At 42.8% G+C, this 25502-nt stretch overlaps 1 protein-coding gene across 22 annotated transcripts in view; it reads left to right on the plus strand.

Moving 5' to 3' along the window:
• The window catches only part of RBFOX2 (RNA binding fox-1 homolog 2), a 171746-nt gene that overhangs the window by 109986 nt on the left and 36258 nt on the right, over nt 1-25502 (plus strand). For all 22 annotated transcript variants that reach the window (XR_005629388.1, XR_005629389.1, XR_005629387.1 and 19 more), the window contains 3 exons: nt 677-901; nt 11086-11232; nt 24310-24363. Coding sequence is in view for 8 of the 22 variants with exons in the window: in XM_039725392.1 (XP_039581326.1) it covers nt 677-901; nt 11086-11232; nt 24310-24363 (426 nt within the window). In the remaining 14 variants the exon portion in view is untranslated. The remainder of the gene's footprint in view (nt 1-676; nt 902-11085; nt 11233-24309; nt 24364-25502) is intronic.

Here is a 25502-nt window from a genome sequence, read left to right on the forward strand (position 1 = left end):
GTGACTGTGTGGCTGGCTTGCGATCTCAGCTTGTTTCCCTACAGCTCTTTCGTGTCTCCTGCATGGCCAGCAAGAAGCAAATGAGATATTCCAGCAACAGATAACTGTGCTGTGTACACAGTGCTGTCAGGGCAAAGGAGGGGGCTTCTGCACAGATGGATTTAAAAAACTGTACTTTTTATCACTGTAACATAACAGAGAGGTGTGCTTTGAACCACATGTTGTGCTTGCTTGTGGGGTTGCTTGTGAGCAATGAGGGTCAGGCAGGAGGAGATGGACCCAGTTATGGTACTTTTAGGGATGTTGAGAAACGCCGTTCTTCTCTGTTTCCTTCTCTGTTCCAATGTGTGAGTGCCTCTTCCCTCTTCTGAAATAATACCTTACTGTGTGTAAAGCTTTGTGTGAGATCACAGGGGTATGCAATCTGCAAACCCTGTAATTTGTTCGCTATATGCCACCCAGTAGCAAGAAAATTGCCCTGAAAAGATTAAGAAAACAGTGTCATGGCTCAGAGGAGCAAGGCATGTGCTTTTTGATAGGAGAGATAATAGAAGACTGTGGAATACTATGGTGACGGTGGGTGGGATATTCACATGAACGTGTGTTGTTTCTCAGGCTGATGTTTTGATCTATCTTCTGTAGTATAAAGCTGTTTTCTCCTTTTTCCTTTCTTAAGGGTAACCAGGAGCCATCAGCAACTCCTGATGCAATGGTGCAGCCATTCACCACAATCCCATTTCCGCCACCCCCACAGAATGGGATTCCCACAGAGTATGGGGTGCCACACACTCAGGACTATGCAGGCCAGACCAGCGAGCACAATCTGACGCTCTACGGAAGCACGCAGCCGCATGGAGAGCAGAGCACGAACACGGCCAGCACGCAGAACGGATCTCTTGCAGTAAGTGCACACGGCTGCCCAGCCAGAAGGGCACAATGCTCTGGGGAAAAGCAGCCTCTGATTAGGCTGCTGTTTCTCAAGCGTGCAGCAAACCAGCAGTAGACTTGAAAGGAGAGACTTGCAAACAAAACGTGGCTTCTGACCTTCCATTACTGGGTTTCCCCTTTTGCATGTTCCCCTTGTAAATTGGTGCCTGCAGAGAACAGTAGTACTTGAAATCATGATCATGGTGGTTTTACCATGGTGGCGTAGTCCAAAGACAGTCTCTTACAAAAGTGTTAATTACTTTGTGTTAATTGGCGAATGGTTCAAATAGATGTGATAGAGACAAATTCTGGAGGGTTGACAGTACAAAGAATTAGGGTGAGCACGTGCATCTTAGGTGTAATCCCAATGTGGTTTTGTTTTCAGGAAGCTAACAGAGTAGAAAATGACTTTTCTTTGACTTTCTGAAGACAGCAGGGAGCTTCAGGGAGTAGGGATAGGAGATGAGCTCTCAGTTACTGGTCATCCATTTGCCAAACCAAGATTTTCATCATCTTATATATTTTCTTTCTTCTTTCCATGGCCTGGAACTGGCACTGGGCAACATGCTGGCAGATTATCCCAGGAAAAGCTTTATCCACCCCTTAAGCCACTTGTTAAGACTTAACTTCCTAATAAAGAGCCTTATGGTGAGAGCCTTCGGCGCTCAGGGGCGGATTTAATCTGTTAATGCTTTCAGTTTTACTTGTAGTTGGTGTTTGGGTTGTAGAGATTATTTTTTCCCCTGGTAAGTACTGAATGAATTCAGTGCCAACAGTTGGAGGAACTGATAGTGCCAGCTCAAGTGTTCAATGGTTCCTGATGTGTGCTTCTGCTCCTTCTGCACTGGGCAGTGGCTGCATCGTTGGCGCCATTGGTCGTGACTTCGATAAGAACACCTTGGATTTCTTCCTGGGAATGCCACAATTTTGGCACCTTGAAAAAGTACATATTCTGTAAGGCACGTCGGTAGTGTGCAAAAGGAGCTTAGGGTGCCTTGCTTGGCAAAAAAAAGTAGATAAGGAAGGACCACACAGGAAATAAAACTAAGAGCTGATGCAGTGTGCAGAAGTGGAAGTCATCATTTTAGCACCAGATTGTCCAATACCATTCCAACATGTAAGATTTGGGTTGCCCATCTCCAGCAAACAACTGCCTCAGGCACTGCCAGTTGGATGAGGAAGCTGGAAACAGGGAATAAAAAACAGGGCAGCGGCTTTCCCTGTGTGTTTTTGCTGTTCCCATCCTTGTCCAGAGCTTAAGAGCATTTCTTTTTAATGGAAATGATGTTAGCCTTGACCTTGGATGTAAGCTCTTGCCAGCCTTCCTGCTCCTCTTCCATATTAGGAGCCATCTCTGTGGCTCTGCAGGGCTGAGCTCTGTGTTTCATCAACTAATGCTGGCTCCAAGGAGCCCACAGCCTGTGGCTAGCCTGCGAGGAGGGACTGGGAGCCCATCTGTGTGGGAGGGAGTGTTGCTGGGAGACTGCTGGCAGGCAGCGGTGTTGCCAGGAGGCTGTGGAAGGAGCCTGACTGGCAGGGGGTTATCCTAGAAACAGGCTGAATAACACACAGCACTTGTATTGCTGTTGGAAACAGGTGTGCACGTCTGGAGTGACTGTTTGATGTGGTTAAAGACGTGCAAGCTGAACATGCAGAGTCAGGCTTGTGGCCGTAGCTGGCTGGGAAAGGCTAGGGGCACACACAAGGGCATTGCTGTGGCTGCTCTGCCTGGGACTGATCAAACCCAGAGGATCCCACATGGTGGCACATGAAGAAACCTGTGGGAGCAGGGTAAATTGCCTCAACCATGGGCTTTTCTCACACCAGACTTTCACATCCACTTGGATCTTCCAAGTCTCTTTATCTTTCTGTCTAGGAGTCCTCTATGAAGTTATTTTCATTTTGTGGGCTGCCTTAGGATGTAATTCCTTGTAACTCTTCTTCTCCTCAGTATGCTGATTAATGATGTAGGACCTAGAGGAAGCAAGAAGGCTTAGTAGTTAGTCAAGTTAAAGAATGCTGTTAAAATACAGCAAAACAGGTTGGTTATTTCATCTTAAACATCTACAGCTAATGTTAAGCATTTTGTCCATCACGTGTGTTGGCTATTACTTGTTTGACACATATGGACTAGACTGTTATGCTTTAAGGCATCTTCTCCTTTAACCATTTTACCATCTTGCTCAAACAACAGTGCTAACTTTAATAGAGCAAAAAGCTGTCATGGGTGAGGAATGAGCCTTCCCTCCCATTGCTGTGACTGACAAGCACAGCTGCTGTCACGTGTGTGAAGGCGATACCCCAGACTCAACAGCCAGTGGATTTTTTAGCTGCTGACTTGAAGCCTGTGCTCCCATGGGATGATTCAGAAATTCCTTCAGCCGAACAGATAAGTTCCCTGCTTGCTTTTAAGAACAAGGCCTGTGACTGGTCGTGTTGGCAGGACAGAGGGAGATAGCAAAAGGTGTGGTCAGATAGGGACCTTTCCTGCTTTTCAGGCTGATAACCTTTAGGGTAATTGCAGAAGTAACAAAGAACATGGGAGTAGTTTAAAGGTCACTAATAGAAAGTGGGCTTGATCTCATTGGTAGGATGTTTAAACTACTTTAAAGGTTTAAAGTGGGCTTGATCTCATTGGTAGGATGTTACACAGCAGAGTAATGTGGTCTGTAAAAGGGTCCTTAAAACACAGGGTTGGAGCACCTTTTCATAGAAACTTGGCTAGTTAGCTAGAATGATTTGAGATTAGTGGTAGTGTCTGAGAGAAAAGACAGTGGTCTGGGAGCCTGAGGTCAATGATCAGCAGTGAACTTATGTAAAATAAATTTGAGAGCCGAAGTCCGTGCCTTCATACGCAGTCTAAAATCCTGAACAAAGGGGACTGACTGGTTGGTGTCATGAGCTGAGAATGAGCTTGGTTATGGAGGTTTGAATGTAGTGGAAAGCATTTGGAGTCTCAGGATTGGGGCATAGAAAAGAAATTGGCACAATAGTTGGTGTAATATAAACAGCTTCATATTTTGGAATCTCTATTTTAGGACCAGGTCTCATCTGTGAGGCTTTGTTTCTAGCCTGGCATGTGGCAGGAAGACCTCTCGGTCTTCATGTCCAAGCATCTGTCCTTTCTCTTGATACTGTCCCAAAGCACAGCTGAAAGACCTGGATTAAAAATAGGCTGAGGTACAGGACCTTATTTGGCTTACTTGGTCTGCCTGTTGCAGCCCTTCTCTTAAACAGTTGACGCTCAACATTTCACTTATGATGCTGGGCTGCCTGGTTTCTTCCCCCTTCCCCCTTCTTGGTTTACCTTGATGCTCTTATCCCTAATGGAAACACCCAGCACAGTTAGCTGCAAGGGGAGATGCTAATTAGGCTGCAGTACCTCTGGCAGCTGAGCTGATCTAAGAGATTCACTGCTGTCAGAAAGGAGAGATCTGGCTCCAAGCGCAAACTCCCACTCCTATTTACTGTCTCTGGCATTCCTTACGTGAGCCACTTTAATTCACTGACCTGGCAGAAAGCTGTCCAATTCTTTTGCTGGATTAATGAATTAGAGCAGCTCTTGGAGGGATCCAGCAAATGCTGTTGTTGCAAGGTAAGCATGTGGAGAGCATGGCCAGAAGCCGAGAGCAATTGTCAGCTCTCTGCATCTCCTGGTACTCTACCCGCAGAGGGAAGATTAATCATCTGCTGAACTAAAAAAGCTTGCTTGATAGTAAATGCAATGCACTTACTACTGCAAGCTGATTATTCAACTTGTTTCTCTTGTTAATGTCAGAGGGAAGAATTTGTATGTCTGTATAAATTATGGAATGCAGCTGGAGGTATAGATGTAGAGGAATAAGTTTATGTAAATTACTTCACTTGAAAATGGCAGGTGCTGTCGCCTTGGTGTTACATTGTCATGAGCCAGTATAAAGCATTATTTAATTACAGAGCATCGTGTCTCTGCTTCTTGATGTGCTGTACTGAAATGTATTTAACTCATCCACTATGCCATAAAGGGATATTGATTTTCATATTCTCAAAGAAGACACATTTGTGGTGGGGGGCCCATATGTGTCATGTTCAGAAGCAAGGATAGGGAACGTGCTTGGTCATCTGGCTGTGCCTTGTACATCTAGTAAGGGCTTAGAAAGAAGAGAGCCAACAACACCAAGGATTCCTCAATTGACTTTTGCAACACATGGAAGACGTTATAATGATGACTTCCCCTTGGGTGTTTCTTGTCCAGACTGAATTTGCAGAATTTTCCTCTAATTACTTTTCATCCCTTTAGTAATTAAAACAATTGCTATGTGACGTATTTCAGGTGAAGAATATGTTTAATGAATATCATCAGTTATTTTCTGATACCTCTGAGCAGGTAGACATGAGGAAGAACTAGCTTCAAATAAGTAGTTTGCTGCTGATTGTTTGGCCAACTCAGCTTAGAAATTGCTGTCTTGAGGTTGCAAACCCTGACATTTAACATCAAGAGTTTGCTTTGACTATGAGGCAGGTTGTCAGCACTTGCAGACTTGTGTCTAGTGAGGCAGATTTAAAAATGAGAAATGGGAAATAAATCAACAAATATCATTACGTTAGAGTATATAGCAGTGGTAATTCTGTGAATCTCTCGAAGGTTTTAGCAGATCTAGCAGAAGTACAGGGAAGGATAAAAGTGATGATGAAAGGGATGTAGCAGGTTTTTTATGTGAAGAAATGAAATCTTCGCTTACAGAAAGAGCTGTCAGGAATAAAGGTCTATGACAAGTACATAGAAGATTGGATGGTAAGGCAACTAAAATATGGAGCTTTCCCATTTTCACTTACTAGGATGCAGGTGGGAAATAACTGGGTGCCATGTATGAAAAACAAGAGCAGGGTTTACTGCTTATATTTTCCATATAATGAAGAAATTAGCATTGCAGCTCTTGTCCACAGGATGCTTTGCAAGTTGAGACATCAGTTGGCTTAGTTTGCTGGAGGAAAGTCAGCGAGCATTTACTGTGTTCTTGCGTCCTTCCACAGATGCCACACTTTTGGCTGCTATTAGAAAGAAGATAATGGGCTGGATGGATCTTAAGTCTGTCACTGTGTGGCACTTCTTCTGCCACTGTCAATGGAGCAGTGACCACTAGCTTGGGAAAATTTGCTGTCTCTTTCACCTTGTCAGGGCATCCCTGTTTTGCGAGGAATGGGCTGGAACTGCTCACAAAAGGTTTGACAATCTGATCAGCAGAGCAGGCCTTTCAGGGGGCTCCATTTCACCGCTTCGTTGAGAGGGGAAAGAAAAAGAAAAAAGCACTAAAGAGTACTGTTAGAAATACCCATCTTTGAGTTGAAAATGTTACTGGACACGTCAGAGATATTGTGCAGCATAGCAAAGCTCCCTATGTGCTTTCCTATGTTAGGTTTGTGTTCTGTGAGGTATGTCTTTCATGAGGAAAGTGAATAAAATGACTTAAGTTTCATAATGTCTGAAAATAGGTAACTAACAGAAAAAAATCAGAAGAAAAATATCCCCTAAATTCACCTGACTGTGTGGAAAATAGTAAAAAGCCTTATATATGTTCATTGGTATGTTAGAATTTTTGGTTCTGTTTTTTTAGCATACAGAATATTTGGGATAATGGTTAATTGTGCAGTAAGTAGCCCCCAATTTTTTTTTTAATGTAACACTGTGGGCATCTCTGAAAAAACAAGTACATGGATATAAATGTATTATATATATATAAAAAATTGTATTTACTGCTGTTGAAAAGTGATAATTAGCCTTATGGTCTTCTGTCTACTGAACAAGTGTTAAGCAACTGAAGTTCCCATAGCATTTGCTATTGGATGTGTGGGACCTCAAACCTACTTTAGTGGAGTGTGGTGGGGAAGGAGATGGATTTTATGTCTGAGGCCTAATTCTTCACTTGTTTTTCCATGAAATCTCCTCAGTGGGTATCTCTTCATTGGGGGTGACTGGTTGTTTTGACACAGGTTCTTCACTAGAAGTTGTAGAGATTTTTCCACATTATCTGTTCTGCTCATATTTTTCCTCAGTACCTGTTCCACAAGCTCTGCTTCACTGTGGGAAGATTGCCTTCTCCCAGTTGTAGCTTTTGGTCCTTGTCTCCGCAGTTCTTCAAGCTCTTGATCCAAACAAGGGTTGGGTGTTTGGTTTTGGCTTTTTTTGGATCCAGACTGATTGAGGAGCAGTGGAGTGAGCACAGTCTGTCTCCTAGATTTTGTAAGCCACCCAAATCCCCTTTTAAATATAGTTATTAGTTACAGTTTGTATTTTGTAAATATTTTCTTTGCAATGATTTATGGCTCTTAACCTCCTCAGTATGATTCACAACATTTTGGACCGCCTGCTTCCTGGGTGAGAGAATGGGGGGTTGTTTTTTGTTTGTCTGGAACTTGGATCTGAAGCGGTTCCAGTTCTAGAAGCAAGTGGGAGATGGAAACAGAATGTGCTGGTATTAATAATCTCTGTGTTGGTGTGTTGCAGCAGTGCTTGTCTGCCTTGCTGGGGAGGCATCCCTCTGTCTGGCCATTCTGCTCGGGGCTCAGGTGGTGCTGGAGCCCCTGCCTCCCTGCTGCTGAGGGGAAATCCTCAGCAATTAGTTGTTCATCACCTGCATTAGGATAGAGAAGACCAGTTGAGTGGTGGGAAGGTGGTTGTAGAGCTGCCCCAAACCTTTTGGAACACTCTCATGTTGCCAGGTGTCCTCCTCCCCTTTTGCGTGTGTACGTGCACGAGTATAATCCGTGCTTCTCTTTGCAGCTGCCTTTTCTTCCTTAGGGTTTCCTTGCTGCTGGCAGGCGTAAAGAAGGAGCTGACCTGGGGACACAGGCAGCAAGGAGTTAAAAGTGAAGCACATGTTTTGCTGTCCCAAACTCTGATGTGCTTCTTGTGACCTTGAGCAGAGCTCAAAGTGTTCCTGTGCAGGCATGAATGGCATCATCACCTGCATCAGTGCATGTTACACGGGCTATGCTGAGGAGGTGCAGTGAATCCAGTACTGCTCCTAAATGTGAGACCTTTGCTGCAGCCTGTCTGTATAGCCTGATGAGAGGCTTTGGGACCTAGGGAATGCATATTAGTGCCCTTCTGAGCTGACTCTCTACAGATGGGAGAGGTTTCTTTCTTCACGGGAAGTGCTGACACGAGGCCAGAAGGAGCTTGAATACCTTGGGCAGGAGTCAAGGTGGGGAGTGAGCATTTGGTGAAATGAGGGCTTTCATCATCTGGTTTGGTCAGGGTAGCACAGCTGCCAGGCTCTGTTGTGAGGTGCCTGAGAACAGGCTCCAGGCCCTTCCTTTCATCTCCCTCCTAATGAACTAAGCCAAGGAATAACTGTAAAAGGAAAAAAAAAAATCTGAAGAGACTGGTTTTTTCATTTATGTTGTAGCTGAATGTGTGGCAGTGGACAAATGTACTGAGCTAATGTTACAGTGGTGGAAAGTTCAAATCGTACCTTAGGGCCATGGATGATAGAGATGAGAGAGCTACAGCATAGGGAAGATGATATTTAATTTTATACTACTACTGAAAAATTAGGCTATGTGAAAGCATGAAAAGCATTTGGAGTCTCTCAGTGCAGTTAAAAAAGAGTGAACCAAGATCCCTTTTTTCCTTCTGTCATTTCTTCTCTTTGAAGCATTTGTCTCACTGTACACGTCTCACGTGCTGCAGAATGACTCCTGTGTGGCAGCAGCTCTCTGCCATATGCAGGAACAGCTGTGAGTGCTTTTGAGCAGGCCACTGTGCATGATACATTGCACCCTTGGTAAGAAAGGAGTTCTGCCCTCTGCCTGGGAACAAATGCAAGGGAGAGGAGTGCAAACAGCACTATGGCTTCCTCCCCTGTGGAAACAGCAGATCCAGTCCTGCGCAACCTCTGTTTTAACATAGCTGTCCCTTTTAGCAGGAGTATTGGTGATTTTTGGGAGTTACTTTGGAGTAGTCACTTGCAGGTGTTGTATGCAGTGGTGGTAGATAAGCTACTCCTGTGTTTTGTCCGTCTTGGACAGATTTGCCCTGAGGAGCAGAGGACTCTGATGGAGGCATAAAAATAAAACCATTAAGTAGCGTGGTGTGACTTAATTGCAAGCCAGCTGCATTGATTCCTCCCCTAGGGTGACTCTCTAGGAGTTTGGAGAGCCTTTTTGTCAGAGGTGAGGGAAGGAGAAGAGGTTGAACATGTGGGGGACAGCTTTTGGGTAAGATCAAAAGGAACTTTCTAAAGTTTTTTTTTTTCAAAAATTTGATGCTTGGGGAGTGAATGAGTCTTAGACAAATAAAAATACTTCATTCTACAAGGCTTCTCCTAAGATTTGCACAGCTATGGGAAGTAGACATACTTGTCAGGGCAGTATTGTCATTCTTCCTATCATAGATAATTTATGTTAACCAGATCAAACATGTTTTGTGCTGTAAGCACAGCTCTACTGAAATGAGATGGAAAGCTGCCACTGCTCTGCTCAGACTGGCAAGACCCCAGTGCTTACTGTTTGCTTGCTCTTGTCTTCGTATATACACTTGCTTTGTAATCAATCTGCGAGTTCAAGGTCATATTTTAAGTGGTATTTCTGAGCAGAAGATACTTTCTTAGTGTTGCCAGTTAAGTTTGTCTGTGAAGAGATGTTTCCAAATGTTTGTGAAGTGTTGTATACTGAATGATGTGCAGAGCAGCCTAGCAAGTCCAGTCAGTGGTTGGGGAATTGGTGTGGGCAACTCCCCTCAGATTTCTTTCATCTTTAGTACATAAATTGCGTATTTAAAACAGAAGGAAAAAAGGACCCAAACCAGCAAAAACCTCACTCCTTATGTCTTTAAGGCCCACGTGTTTTCTTGAAAGTGCCCTAAAAAGACTGACTCTTGGCAATTACAGTCCTTGCCTTTTTGTAGGACTTTTTACTTGATAGGTTAAGGAGGAAGTCAGGTTGGCATCTAAAGAGTTGAAATGACACTTAAAAGTGCATCACACAGGTAGTCAAAGCTTAACTCCTAGGAGTCAGAGGCAAGCGGCAGGAGACAGAGTGAGTGGGTGGGTGCTCTTTGAATACCTTGGCCTGTCAGTGAATGCAGTTGGAAAGGGACAAGAGCAATAAAACCAACTAAATTGTAGTCTGCTTTGTTCTGTGGCTCTGAGGTTTTGAGGTCATCTTTCTGACTAAAGTGTGAAAAATGCTATTTTCTCATCAAGCCATTTTGCAAAGGGGCCATGCCTTTATATTTGGGGCTGTGCTCAAATTTTAGCACTTTTCACTCTAAGCTCACACAAGCGGCTGAGGTTCTATTCCCTACTTCTCTCCTGCCAGTAATCTCTGTGCAGGCATTAGGACTCTCACCTGGCACACAGATCTCCCTTATTCCTCTGCCTGCTTCTTGTACTTTTTCTGTTAACAAATACCCCTGGTGTACCCCTTGACCTCTCTTGGCCATGCCAGTCAGCGCTTGAGAAGAGTGGAACAAGTCACCTTTCTTAGCTGTGGAATTGGTAGCAAAAAGCAGCACTTGGAATTTTTATAAATCTTGCAGGGGTGAAAACTGTTTCCTGTTCCTGGGCTCACTTAAATGTATGTGAAAAGTTAATCAGAGACATCCGTAAGCTGTTCCTATATGGATTTTACCATTTAATTATAGATCTTCTTTTAGGGTAATGTTTCTCTGAAGGGAGCTTGACAGAGCAGATGCCGTTTTGCCTCGGGATGCACTTCTGGTATTGGCCTGGTGAAGAGCTGCCACTTCAGCTGTGGGATTTTGATGATTGCATGAACATCCTGCCACATGAGATTAGAGTGGCAGTGCTACCTCCCAGCTCCAGGATATGAAAGATCTGTCTCTTCATTAGAGCTTTCATATGGTGGCAGCTGAAGTGAGGAAGAACAGGCTAAAAGAGAGAAGCAATTTAAGAAAACCACAGACAAATCTACTAAGCTGGAAGGTGATAGGAGGGGAGGGAGGCTGAGATCTCATTAGTGTTTACTTGTGGAAAGGGAGGGGAAGAACAACAGATCGATTGTTAAGTGCTACTGGGTGTATCAAAATAATTGTCAGGTGCTAGATAGCTCCATTGCAAGTGCAGTGCTAATACCTAAGAATGGGCAGACAAGACATGTGAAAGGAAATTGTGTGATTTCTGCTCATGCGCACACTTTTGTCTTTTCTGATTTCAGCAGACAGAAGGAGGGGCACAGACAGATGGACAGCAATCACAGACACAGAACAGTGAGAATACTGAGAGCAAATCCACTCCAAAACGACTTCATGTGTCTAACATTCCCTTCCGCTTTCGAGATCCTGACCTTCGGCAGATGTTTGGGGTAAGTTATGAACGCCTCTTCAGGCATGGCAGATTCTCCTTCTCCACAGGTGGGACAGCTGGTGCTGTGTATTTGTGTGATTGAAAAGCCCTTCCTCCTTAGTTTAGTCAGCACACTTTAATATATTTGCAGGATTAGGACAATTGATAGTGTTTAACTTAGCTGATAAATACACGAGAACTATAACAGTGTTCTTGCTATTGAGATGTTCATAGAATCATAAAATGGTTTGGGTTGGAAGGGACCTTAAAGATCATCCAGTTCAAACACCCCTACTATGGACTGGTACATCTTTCACTAGATGTGCTTAGAGCTCAATCCAGCCTGACTCTGAGCACCTCCAGGGATGGGGCATACATTACTGCTTGGGGCAACCCACAACTTCTCTGAGCAGTGTAATATAACAATTGGTTTAGGAAAAAAAAACAAAACAAAATGAAACCTCATCTTATTTCTGAGTATAGGCCAGGATTAAACACCGACTTGCAAAGCACGCTCTGAGCACCTCTAGGGATGGGGCATACATCACTGCTTGGGGGCAACTCACAACTTCTCTGAGCAGTGTAATCTAACAATTGGTTTAGGAAAAAAAACCAAAACAAAATGAAACCTCACCTTATTTCTGAGTATAGGCCAGGATTAAACACCGACTTGCAAAGCACTGTTTTTCAGTTGCATTAGAAACATGTTGAAGTATTTCTTTCCACGTGATCTATTTCTGTGATGAAAGGTGGCTGCAAACAATTTGCCAAGCAGTGATTGCATGCAGAAAAGCTAGTGCAAGTCAGATGGTGTTTTATATTGTATATGATATACCTTCCATTTCTTTTGTCCACATAGTTTTTCTTCCCTAATCCTTGGATGCTATTCATGATTCTTGATTTTTAAGCTCTTAGAGGAAGAATTGTTTATGTGAGTACATGTGGTGATTCATTCCATGTGAGTATGGATAAACGAGCTGGATGTCTCATGACCTAACCTTCAGGTGAAGTTATCTATATGTCATATCATCATCAGGAAATATTTGACTTGTTGATATAATTATAATATGATCCTTGGTTGATGGCATGTTTTAAAGTATTCAGAAATATTTATTATTATTTCTGCTGCCTTTTTAAGGTGCAGTCCAAAGAATCAAAGTCAGGAAAGCCCAAAGCTCTTGTCACCTTAGGCTTGGAGTGTATACCTTGGTCCTTACTCACAGCAGCTGCTCCTCCAAATCCTGTAGTATTTCTGTTTCAGTTGTTGCATCTCCTGAGCCATCTGTGTGGGTGTGTATGCATGCACAAAGGCACACACTTGAATGCAGAGTAGTGTTGCAGTATTGTAAATGTATCTAATTCATGGAGTTCAGTGCTATAAATGAGAGAAGAATTTGGCTTATCTGTCTGTAGCTTGGACAGTACAAAAGGAACAAAACAGTGGTCAAAATGCAGAAGGGTAAGGCTGCTATTCAGAGGGACCTGGCCAGGCTGAAGAAATGGGCTGAGGGAAATGTCAATGTACTCAACAAGAGTGAATTTCATGCCTTTCTACATACTCAGCTTTCTGTCAGCCAGGCTCCTCAGTCCCTTTCTGCAGCACTGTTCTCCAGAATCCCATTCTCTTATCTGACATATCTAATCTGTCAGTACATCCAAGGTTGCCCCATCCCAGGTGCAGAATCTGGCACTTGTCCTTGTTAAATTTCATATGGTTGGTGATTGCCCAGCCCTCTAATTTGTCTAGGTCTTTTTCCAGGGCCTCTCTGCCTTTGATTTATCAATTAGATACTGGGAAAATGTTAGGGTTTTTGTGAGGATGCTGAAACAGTGGAACACATTGCCCAGATGAGTTGTGGAGCCTCCATCCTTGAAGGTATCTGACTTGACTAGACATAACCTGGCCAAAAAGATCTCATTATACCTGCTCTGAGCAGGTGATGCACCAAATGACCTCTGGAGTCAATCCCCAGCCAAAACCATGGATCTGTAATTCTGTTACAAGAGGCCTGGGTTTGCTTCCATGTTGTTCATACCTTAGATTGTTGTTATAGCCTTGATGCCTGTGGGAATGTTTTCAGAATTAAACTCATCTCCTGGCAGTCTGTGATTGCTGAATCTTCTGCTCTGCTTTGTGGTTTTCCTAGCCTGCTCTTTGCTGTTGCAGGGCTGCGCAGTAGGCAGTTCCGTCCGGTTTGGACAAATGGTTGCTGAAATCACAGCCAGTTCTTGGACCACCTGCTACAATCTACAATGTATTTATCACATCCTGCTCTGTGCTACGGCTGCTCCCCTCTCCTGGGAGCTGCATCGCTTACATAAAGTGTTCCCCATTGCTGTCCCTTCTCCTGGGACTGCTTAATTGGCAGCTAGCCCTTTTCACACTTGCTCACCTTGATGCTTTTCTGCCATGTGCTCCTGGTGTAGGAGACTTGGGTGAGATGGAAATGACAAAGACATCCCTGTCCTGGTGGCTTTTGCCTGTGCTTTGCAGATTGGGACACCAAGGCAGTTTAAATGAACTGCTGTCCTAAGAAGTGACTTGTAGAAAATGCACCCTAACTACTCGCTTTAAGATTTCTTCTCCTTTTTTGGGCCTACATGGTGCCCTTTTTGTGCTTAGGAGGAATGGGGGATAATGCTATATGAATTGGTTTCTGGTGTTCCTCTAGTGTTTATTTTTTCTCTAAACATGATCTCATCTCAAGTTCCAGCACACTGATGTGATTTTAACTGGGTAAATGATAATTCCTTGTAAAACTTTTTGGTAGCTCACCTGGCCCTGTGGTTGCTGGGAGTTATGTCTGCCAGCAGAGTGTTCATTTCCTGGGACACGTAACACCCCATGTGCCATTTTTCTGTAATAGAGAACTTTGCTGCTTTGCCAAGGAAATAATGAATGATTCTTGCACATCTTCCTTTTTCTTTCAGTATTCTTCTCTCAGCATGCTCATAGCCTCGAGCAGGAGAGCATGCTCTCTGAATCCTGCTTGCTCCTATTTCTTTTTCAGGATCAAGATGCTTTCCTTTGGGTGACTCACTGAAACCTACCCTTACTCCTAAAGGGGACTCATGGTTGTCTGAGTCTTCAGCTGTGACTAGCCTGTAACCCCCATCTTCTCCCTCTCCCTTCTGTGTGTCAGGTCACATCTCCTCAACGTCATTACTGAGAGACTCAAAATCCTTGCCTGGAGTGATTTTCCCAAGCTACTGTACAAAGAGGGAAATTGGGTAGACAGTAAAGCCGTGGAGGAAGAAATAAATGTGATGGTAGGGAGGGAGTAAAGAAGTCCCCTCAAGGATGGAACAGCATGCGAGAGGTCAGCCCAGTCCTGGGGCACAGAAAATATCTAATGCTTTTGTCCAGACTTGAGTAGAGGTGGACTTGAGACATGTTGTTCCATGTGTGATTAAATACATATTACATAACGCTTTCTAAACCTGCATCATTTGGCAGAGCTGCAAATGTAAGGATTTCTTAACAAATTCAAAGTATTTGGGTTCCAGCCATCTTTCAGCCATAATGTGTTTCTAACAGGTCCTTGAGATATCCTCAGTAATAGGCCAAACATTTCCTTATATATATATATATGCATCTTACAGGGAGGCAAATCATATGGTCTGCTTAAAACAGGTAATATTTACTTTACATTTCATGAGGCCAATGAAGAGGCTTCCAGAAAGCTTCTAGAAGGAGTTGGTAGTTTTTTAATGCACACAGTTCTGCACCCACTGTGGAATAAATCAATAGTTGACCTTGTTCTTGCAGATAAAGAAGAGTTAATAGCTGACCTGAAATCCCACCGTTGCCTAGGTACCAGTGATTGTTATTTGTCTGTATTTGCTTTGTGCAAACAGAATATGGCATCAGGCAGCACTGTAAGGAGCTTTAGAATAGTCTGTTTCTTGGAGTTTAAACAATTGGCAGGATAACTGCCCAGGAAGGTACCTTTAAAAGGGAAGTATTAATGGAAGCCATAAAGTATTCAGCAGCATCATACTAATGGCCAAGAAGGCATGATTCCACAGTTGCTGAGACTGTGGTAATAAAACTCAAAGCTATTCTGCACTTCAGGCAAGGAGGAGGAAGTAAATAGCAGCGAATATAGGTGCAAACTTAAGCAAAGAAGCAGGTGAGAAATGAAATGTGCTTGTCGTGGAGATACTGGTGACCTAAGTTTAGAGAACCCATCAGGTTTTTTACATGCAAAGATAAAAGGTCTATGTATGGGTACAGTATAAAATCAGGAGGTAGTTGTGTATTTTTGGGGGAAACCCCACAAACAACAGCAAAACAAAAAATCAAACAGGGCAAAAACAACCCCCGACTGATTGTGTTTAGAATTTTAGAGGGGGTATTTTTACATCATCTTGTTTTCTACATAATTAATAACAGAGAAGGATGAGACACTACTCACTGATATTTAAAAAACAGCAGATCTAGATATGGTATGTCCAATAATAATAGCCACAGCAAGGAGCTCCATTATTCATGAATACTAATTTTTAACCAATTCTTGTAAGCTAGAGGAGTTGCAGAAGGGTGGAACACTGCCCACCAAAATTCACTATTGAAAAAAACTGAAAGGGATGACCCAAAGAGTTGAGAACTATCTATCTGTATGTTGATCCAAGATAAAAATAAATTTGGAACATTTTAGAGAAGCCTATTAGAATCTGAAAAAACATGTTAGTATCTATTTAGCAGAACTTTGTAATATACATCTTTGCAGACAAATGCTGTCATGTCTATTTTGACAGGATTGTACAAAGCAATACTGATAGAGTGAAACATTGCTCAACCAACTGAATTTCTCCAAGTGACCAATTTTTAAGAAAAGTGATACTTATCTCAAGCACAACACACATTAGAGGGATTAAAAACCTCTAATGATAGATAATAAAAAGTAGTAGTTACTTGGGAGATAGCTGTGATCAAGACTGTTTCTGTTGTCAGTTTCCCCAGGGATCTGCTTCCATCGCTGTCTTGTTTAGTATCTGTATCAGCCCATGGAGATGGTACTATTAAAACCTTGCCAGTAAGGTTTGCAGTTAGAAAACTATTTGAGGAGGAGGAAAGAGACAGATAAGGTTACTGTTGGAGAATGAGTGGAAATGCCTGGTTGACTGATGATAAATCCAACAAAAACGTGTTTGATGCAGCTCATTGCAGCGTACTGAGTATGTGGGAACTGGTCTGTGCTCCTAAGATGGAAAGCTTTCTTTGGAAAACACTGATTTGGGAGAGTACTATGATTCTTGAAGATAGTTGCTTCAATAATTCAAAGGGGTTATCAGGTTGAAGGAGGGATGTGATCTTTCTCATGTTCCAAATTGAAAAGACTGTGACTGCATAATTTTATTCAGTTCTGAGATCAGTTTAAGACCAAAAGAAATAAACTAGGACTTGGAAGGTGAGTGATTTTTTAACTTGGTAAGGTATTAGATAGTTACTTAATCAGCTTATTAAAGAGATGTTAGGAGATGGTAAGTCATTTCTATACAAATGCTTAAATATGGGTGATAGCTACTAACAAGGGGTTTAAGTCTTGTTTACAGTCATAAGACTCTTTTCCATTTGGAAGCTGAGATTTAACACAATTTCCCTTGAAATATGAAAAAAATTCATAGTCATTGAGGCTTATTTGAACAATGGAACAGCTTACCAGGGAGAAGAAGTGTTGCCATCAGTGTTAAAAACAAATTTGCAACTGTTTTTTCAAAATCTTACTATCCATTTTCTGAGGGACATTCTTTGGCTAATGTGTGCAAGGCCCCTGACATGATGTAGTTGTGTTCTCTTGCACAGGTGCTAAGATGTTCCCTTCCTTTCTGGACTGTGTATGCAGAAGAAAAGTTTGTTTCCCCTCAACATATTTCTAGTCTTTTCAGCTTTGTGCTGTGATAGTGTCTGTGCTTGCACCTCGTGGTTTGTATCTTCAGCCCTTCCCTCTCGTGCTTCAAGAAGCCATTCTCTTCCCAGTGTAAAATTGGCTGGGGTAGTCTGGTCACTTCTGGACTTCTGAGCTGGGTGGACTTTGGAGTCTCCTGGTGAAGATAAAGGCAGGGTTAGACAGCCTTCAAGAGAAAGATCCTTTTGTTCCCAAACTGAATCTTGAATTTTCTCCACAATAACAAGCAAGTGGATTGTTTTGGTAGTTCATATGGATGAACACTGCACAAAATCTTTCTTACCTGTTGTGAGAGCAATAGTGTGAGGAGTCAGAATTGATGTTTCTCAGAATTTACTGTGGTGAAATGCTCTTCGGTTAAGTGCAAGATAAAAATAAGGACTATGTTGGTGAGGGTTGCAGATGAAGGTGGGTTAGCCCAGTACAGGCTGTGAATTTTTGCAGACTCTGGCTTCAGATAGAGACACTGCTTTTATTAAAACTTGCTTAGTCTCTAGCTACTACTTGTAGACTGTTAGCTCTTTCTGCTGAGGAGCATAATCAGCCCAACTGATAAAGGGGTTTTGTGTGTTATCAGCTACAGCTGTAATAATCCATAGATGTTTTCTATAAAGGTGACTATTATGTCCCATTTAATTAATTTCAGTTAATGCAGTTATTAATAATGTCATTTATTACAGGTGACAGAATGGTAGCCACTTTTTTTTCTTACATTGTAAAATGATGACATTAAGGCAAGTAATGTTATACTTTTCCTTCTCTAAACATAATTCATATCTCTACTGCAAGGTTCTTTATGATGTATGTTTGTGGTAGACCATTGCTTTGTATGACCCAAGCAACAGAGTTCTGCAAGCTCAGACTTTGGGAAGCTCTTGCAGCCATACAAATCTTAGACTCTGAGGAAACATTTTGTCAATTTGCTCTTTCTAAAATATCCTGGTGGATATAATTTCTTACCCAACTTCATTCTGGTGTTAAGAGAGCAAAACCCCTTCATAAGCCTATAATTTGAGGCTAAAGCAATAATAAATTAGACTACAGTGCTTTGTCAACAAGAACTTAATTTTAAGTCTGTATTTGCCAGTAAATACATTTAAACATGGAAGTAATTAGCAATGCACAGGTATTGGAAATGAAAGAAGTACTTAAGTACTAAGGTATATGGGTAATAATATGATAGAGCAAGAGGCTCTGACCTGCAGGTGTTGATGCACTGGGCCCAAAGCACAATGGCACACTTGCTTAAGGGGACTCTACTTTCTGAGTGGATTGGACACCCGAAGAAAGAGATTCTGTCTTCTGGATATCAAGATGTATTTTAGGTTTTTCATCTCCTGGTACTACTGGCCACCAATTGCATGTAACAAGTCCCGTGTACCAGTATTGGAGAGCAAATATTCTGGCACACAGTGGTCTCTCCGTGGTTTTCTGTTTCCATCTCTCCCTGTGATGACAGTGAGCCCCTGTCACAGGGCAGGGCTTTGTTCTTGCTGGTGTTGGTAAGAGTTACAAGAGGTGCTGCTGATTATATTGATGTGTTTCACCTGGGTGTTTTCTGAAACCACCTTTCAAAAAGGACTTGTGTGCTCAGTGCTGCTTGAACATTGTGATTTTTCTGCATGGCTGTGGTGTGTAGGGGTGCTTGTGCCCCTGCAGCTGCCAATAGCTCTTGTACTGTCTGCCTTGCTCTGAGAAAGCTCTCTGCCATCAACTTCTGTACTGACCCTCTGCTGGAAGGCAGCGATGACTGGATCATACATTTATCTAAGATTTTTTAGATTTTCTTACGAGTTACTAGGAGTGTCTGCAGCAAGACTTTGCTGAATGTCATTCAGTAAACAGTGCTGTGCTGTACCTGGATTCAGCTGGATAAAAGGCCTGGGTAAAATTACATGGAGCTCTCTTTTATTGACCCAGTTTCATATGGATTCAGTCTACATGCTAAGTACTCTCAAATCGATTTTGGAATGTATGCTGCTTTTGTGGGCATGGGTCCAAGTCCCTTTTCTTGCAGCGTCAGTACCAGGTTACACTGCAGTCACACCTCTGGGGAATTGCACAAAGCAGGAACAAGGAGCCAGAAGTGTAGACCTGGAAGCTAGACTGGTGATAAGATCTCTCTTTGGGTGATGTCCTGCAGTAGTGATCATCTCCATCTCACTGTTTCATGTGAAAATCTTTTGTTTGGGATTTAGAGAGCAACAAATGACTGAGAAACTGTGTTCATCATCATGTTTTGTTTTGTTGTTGGCTTTTTTTTTTTTCCTCTGATGGCTGTGGTCTGTAAATCCTGTTAGAAATCTGCACTCTTTGTGTGGCTTCCTGTTAAAGTGTGATTTCTCAGAAAATGTATATTTTGTTGGGCAGCATCTCAACCCTGCTAAGGGCTGCTTGGTGTTTGTTCATTATCTATTCACTTGGTAAGCTGTGGTAGTGCTTTGGTTTATAAATCCTTGATGCTTCCATCTTCCATCTGTCAGCAAAGCACAGTGGTGTAGCTCAGCTGACATGGTTGGCCCCATTGCTTGAAGAGATGTGACTCAGCTTTGGGTGAGGAAGTTGGTGTGCTGACAGTGTACTTCTGGCAGACCCCATGCTGCCATAACTAAGCACTGACTAATACACCCTGTGATGGAGCCAGTTGTGCTCAGCTGAAGGTATATCCCATGGAACTGGGACCTAGGGAAAGGACTCCCTCTGTAGCATGGATCTATCCTGCTTAGAAAATGCTCTTGCTCATGTATCTCATGGTTTCCTGCACAGGATGTTGGTTTCTTGGCTATTTTGAATGTTGACCATCTTTAAGAATGGACTGTTTGACACCTTTGAAGTTTAGTTAGCTCATTGGATTCATGTCTTAGTGAATTTTGTAGGGCTGGGGAAACTGCTTGGACATACAGAGTTCTCTTGTAGGGATAAGGTTGTCACATGATGTCTCACATTATCTTTTGTTGTTCCATCATTTCTAGAGAATTTGCCTTGTAGTCCCTGTTGTTTGCATCTTTAGGATTAACTTATTTGTCTGGCACATTTTGGAGCTGATTTTGAAAGCTCTAGACAGGCACAGGAGTCAGGGCCAGCTGGAACAGAGCATATAGGAGGGGCCCTACCAAATTGTCAGTGCCTTGGAAGACAAAAGCTGTCTGGTGCCAGATCTCTCAAATTTATTATGTTTAATGTAGCTGTGGCCTCAGCTGGAAAAATCTGTTGCCTTCATGACATCTGTGTGAAAAGAAACACACAGCATGCATCTCTTTCCTTGCACAATGCCTTTGCATCTATGATAAGATAGATTGTATTCAAGCAAGAAGATTAGTTTCTGGTCATAACTCCTGTCTGTATCTTTATGCCTCTTAAAAGCTGTTACTTCCAACACTCCCTGCTACCATTGTAGAGGGTCTGATTCTCATTTACTTGCTATATGAAAAATAACTGAAAGCTAGTCAAGTTCATTCCAGGGAAGAAACCAGTAGGATAAAACAAGATTCTGTAGCTCGTTTGCCGTGGCATGACTGGAATAGCATGTATGTGTGTATCTTCCCATCACATGGTGTGTGTGTGAGCAGCTCATGGAGGTGGTGTCTTGCACGACCTGATGTAAGGAATGCTGGCCTCTTGGTCACATAGTAAGCTTTCTAAATCATGGTGGGCAACACTGGAGACAGGGAGTCCTGCAATACCTTCTCCAGAGGCTGTGCAGAGTTCTAAGTAGAAGTTCTTGGTAATCATTGAGTGAGCCAGTCAAGTCTGTGAGCTCAGTGATTCATGTCTTCAAGGTTGGAGATTAGAGAGTTAGTCCTCATGGATGACTTAAGCATGGGACTTGTTTTATTTGGCCAGTCCCTGTGTCTTTTGAAAAATACAAACATGCCTGCATATACATAATTAAAAAAAATTATTATGAGGACACTCGGTGTTGACCCTTGTATTTAGATGGCCTAGCATTTCCCATACAAAAATTGTGACCTTTCACTAAGGAGCTCTTAAAACTTCGATTGTTTGCAATAGACTGTTGACATTTGGTAGGCGAAGCACCATCGGGGAACAAAGTGCCTTTTTATGTTCCACTAAATTAGATTCAGCTTTGAAGGAGTTATAAACTGTTAAAATGAACTAGTTCTTTTTTTCCCTGCTTTCATTCTTCAGGAAACTTCTGGCATGCTACCAAAAAAATGTGCCTTCCAGTGCTGGGACCTGCTGTAACCATTGCAGCAGCGGGGATAAGAGAGCTCATGTTAGGAGCTGTGGCAATGGCTGCAGCAGAGCCTTGAAGAGCCCAGCACACATCCTTCTGCCTCACAGCCCTGCTTTCTTTAGGGAATTTTGTGGAGCAGGGAAACCCCTCCCCAGCAAACCTCCATTCAGCAGTCAGCCCCCATTGTCTCTGCTCTTCTTTCCCAAGGAGGTCCTTCCCTCTTGCCTCTTCAAACACCCACAACTCCCAGGGAGAAAAGAGATTGGGGCAGTTTGCATGGGTGGATGTAGCCCATTGCAGGAGATGTCAAGCCTGCGTTTGCTGCGACCACAGGCTCTTAATTCTGTCATCTAGGAAACGATGTACCTCCGTCATCTCTAGGCAGGGAGGGCCCTGCCACCTCTTGTACAGCTGGGTCAGACCTCTCGCGTTCAGTGTCACCGCCGGCGTTGTGTCAGCCACGAGAAGTTAAACGCACAGGACAGGGTTCCCGCTGGAGTGGAAGCCCTGCCCAGGGAGCTCAGCCCAGCGGGGCTGGCAGCAGAGCCCGAGGATCCAGGCCCAGCCGGGCGTGCAGAAAGGGGAGGATGGCACGGCCTAATTGTGCACCAGAAGCCGCACAGTTTGTTCTCTTTCAAGATGATTCTAAGGAGGTAGAAAATGGTGATTTTTGATGGCTTTTAAGATTCTGAGAACAATTTTGGTTATTTGCATTTATTGAGAGTGGGGCTGTTTCAGTGTGTGTGGCAAGGCTAGGCAGCTGAGCTGATCTGGCAGGGGACAGATCCTGCTCTTGGGCAGGGTGTGCTGCTTTCTGCTCCCTTTTGCTTCTTCAAGCCATAATGCTCACTGACCCTTCAAGCCACTTCTGCTCAGTAAATTGTCAGAATTTTTGTATGTTTTCCTTTTCTTGGGCTAGATTTTCACAGCACTGCTGAGCTGTATTAGTTTATCTGCAGGTGAGAATGAAAACTGAGGCCAGCTCTGGAAGGCTGGTGAGACCAGACAAGGAAAAACAAAGGAGCAGGGACAGCCCTTCAGCAGCCACAAGCTGCTGAATTGGTTTAGCCCCAGTCATGTAAGGATGCTGAGATAGTCTACCAAGAAAGCAATCATGACAATCATGACTGATTCCTTTCATGGCAGTACTAAAGCTGTATGCAACAAAGACAACAAAAAGCAATCAACAGTTAATCTCCTTTATTGACAAGCCCACACCAAGCGTGGGATAGAAATAGAAAACGTATTTTAGCTGTGATTGGCAGAGAAACGGTCAAAGGAGGAACCAGCATGGATCAAGCCTAAGTTGTTGAGATGTTCAGTTTTCAAGGAAGATGCATGTTTACATTAGCATTATTCAAACTTGTGTAACGTAGAATGTTGTGAATTCAATTGTTCTTGGGATGAATAGAGGATCAAGTATTGTCCTTAAACAATAGAACAGTAAAAACAACATCTGTGAACGAAGATCTCCTTTTTAAGAATGGAGAAGGCAAGCAGACAGAAACTATAGCTAAAATTGTTTTAAGTGTTTTGCTTGCTTGCAGACAGTTGTGGAATGCTTGTTCAAGGGACTCAGCAACTTTTTGTTGCTTAACATATTCAGAGCTTCTCCTCAGCCATCATGGCTCTTTGCTGTAAATGTTCCAGGTTTTCAAACTTGGCCACAAGCCTTTTGAGAGGGTCACCCACGGAATCGTTTGACTGTGAATGCAACTGTTAAATAAAAAAAAAAAAAAGGCAAAAATATTTTAAGAGTGCTGGGCAAAGGGGAGAGTGTCCCAGTGCCTGGACCCTGTGTTCACCATCTTTTTTAACTGTGAAACCATTCTTTATTTTCTTGTTGATCCTTCCTTCATGTGCTCTCAAACTTAAATCAAAACCATGTTGAGGAAAGCTTTCCTAAATAACGGGATAGGAAAAGCTGATGTAGCATTTGTCTGAGTACTATATGTGTGTGTCTCTAAAATTGAAGACTACTCCATATACACACTTCTAAAAATGACATCTAGACCTGTCTTTCTAGAGAGCAGGCATCCAGTTTGGAAATAGAGCATTGACACTTCTGGAAGACAGAGCACTGTGAGCCTCTTTTGAAGTGGCGGTACTTTTACTTCTAGGCCACTGTTTTGAGTCTGGCTGCTTCAATAAAATATTTTTAGTAAGTTCCTAGCAAAGTGAAAGATGTAATCCATACAAGGTTCCACAGAGGGTGGTAGGTCTCCTTCTGTGCTGAATAGGGAGCTCTTTGGAACCCTCTGAGTGCAGAGCTCTCCTTAGGGTCTCTAGGCTGAGGTCAGAATTCTATTGCATGTGATAAGCTTGCATAGGTTGTTGGCCACCTACTATATGTCACAGATTGAAGCTGGATGATCTTTTTCTGAAAAACAAACTGTTGGGAATTTTCCATTTTCATGGTTTCTGAATCTGCCATAAATTCTTTTGAAGGCTTGAAGTTTTGGAAAATAAAGAGAAGGAAAGAAGCTTTAGTGTTTGAATTCCCTGCGGCTGGGAGTCTTATGTTACTATTCCTTCCAGAGAAACATCACTTTTAAGTTTCTCTTTGTGATAGCCACTTCAGGAGGAAGCTGAAATGTTGAATTATATGTGAGAAATGTTGTTGGATATCTCAGATGAAATCATAGAACCATGTCTTAGGTCAAATAGTAGAATGAGGGAAAGAAGAATTGTTTAGATTAATGGGGAAAAGATGAGCTTCCTCAAATCCCTAAAACTCTTCTGGAGATGGTTTTTCTTCCTTTAGACTTTTGTGAGAAAAGCTGGAGTTTGTGACCAAGATGATCTGCATGTCTTAACCCAGGAAAATTGGGTCATGTCACTGGAATTTTATGCCTTTGTCAGCATGCTAGAAAATGTAAATAGTCTCACCTACCTTCTTGCACTAAACCAGCCCCTGCAAAAGGTAGGAAAAATGTATAGCCAAAAATAAATGTTTTTTTCTTTATTTTCCCTTGTCTCTCTGCAGCAATTCGGCAAAATCCTTGATGTAGAGATAATCTTTAATGAGCGTGGCTCGAAGGTAAGTCCTGTTTCTGTACCCGCTTCTCTTGTTTTGATTGCGGAGTTGAAGGCAGTTCATTGCCTAGAGAATATATTCTGTAGAGATCAGCAGGAACTAGAGTGATGGGGGAAGGGAAAAGCTATTTTGGGGACTGTCTCCTGTTCCCTCTGACTTGAGACTCTGAGCATGGTCATTTCTGGGCAGTGTGTACAAATGCTCAGAGACACTCCTGTCTGTGGGATCAGGTTCCCCAGCCTTTTGAACAAACAGGGACTCAGTCAGCTGAGCCTTCATACCAACCCATTCCCATTGCATTGGCAATGGCTGCCCTGTGAGGAAGGCAGGATAAGGTAAAACAGCTTTGTATGATGGGAGACTGTAAGAGCAAAAGCTAAACTCGCCCCTATCCCTGTGATTTTCATTGCATTAAAATACGTCTGTGAAAAACTGTCATATCTCATATGTGAAAGGATTTTATATATTCTGGTTTGCAGACTTACTTGGCACTTCTGAGATACTGACCTTTCATGTTTGAGATATTTGGTGCTTTAATATAAGCATCCTCATTCCACTTGTCCTGCCCAATGTGGACCTCCCCCACAGAATTTGCATTCACACTCCAATTTTCTTCTGACAGATATATTAAGAGGCAAGTTTTGTTGAGGGTTAATGGCAATTTATATCTCTGGAGATGAGATTTCAAATGTTGCTCAGGTCAGCTGCAGAGAGATTCAGTGATCTCTCTCCTAATTGGCAATTGGTTCTCATCACGTAACCAGTATCACCACAATGACAAATTGCTGTGATTCTCTCTCTGCCCAGGAGGTTCAGCACTGGAATAGCAGGGAGTTGTGCAGGTCAGGAGCGAGGTGCATTGCCAAAGCTCTATGGGGGAAGCTTGCACAGTGCATGTCTATACTCTGCTTGACTTAATCAATGCTAAGATTCCCATTTTCAATTAAAACAAAATTTCCCTCCTCCTCACACACACGTGTGTGCACATGTGTGCATGCACACAAAAGGTTTTGAAGTTGCAATTCAGCTAAGCAGTTTTGGTTTAGAGTCTATGCCTTTTGCTTGGATTTGAGGTCCACAGTTTTTATGTGGCCTCTTTGCTTCAGCATATATTCAGGGGTATGTTCATGTTCAGAGCCTTC

This window comes from Passer montanus, unplaced genomic scaffold, assembly GCF_014805655.1.
Source record: "Passer montanus isolate IOZ18808 unplaced genomic scaffold, ASM1480565v1 scaffold55, whole genome shotgun sequence".
Taxonomy (NCBI): Eukaryota; Metazoa; Chordata; class Aves; order Passeriformes; family Passeridae; genus Passer; species Passer montanus.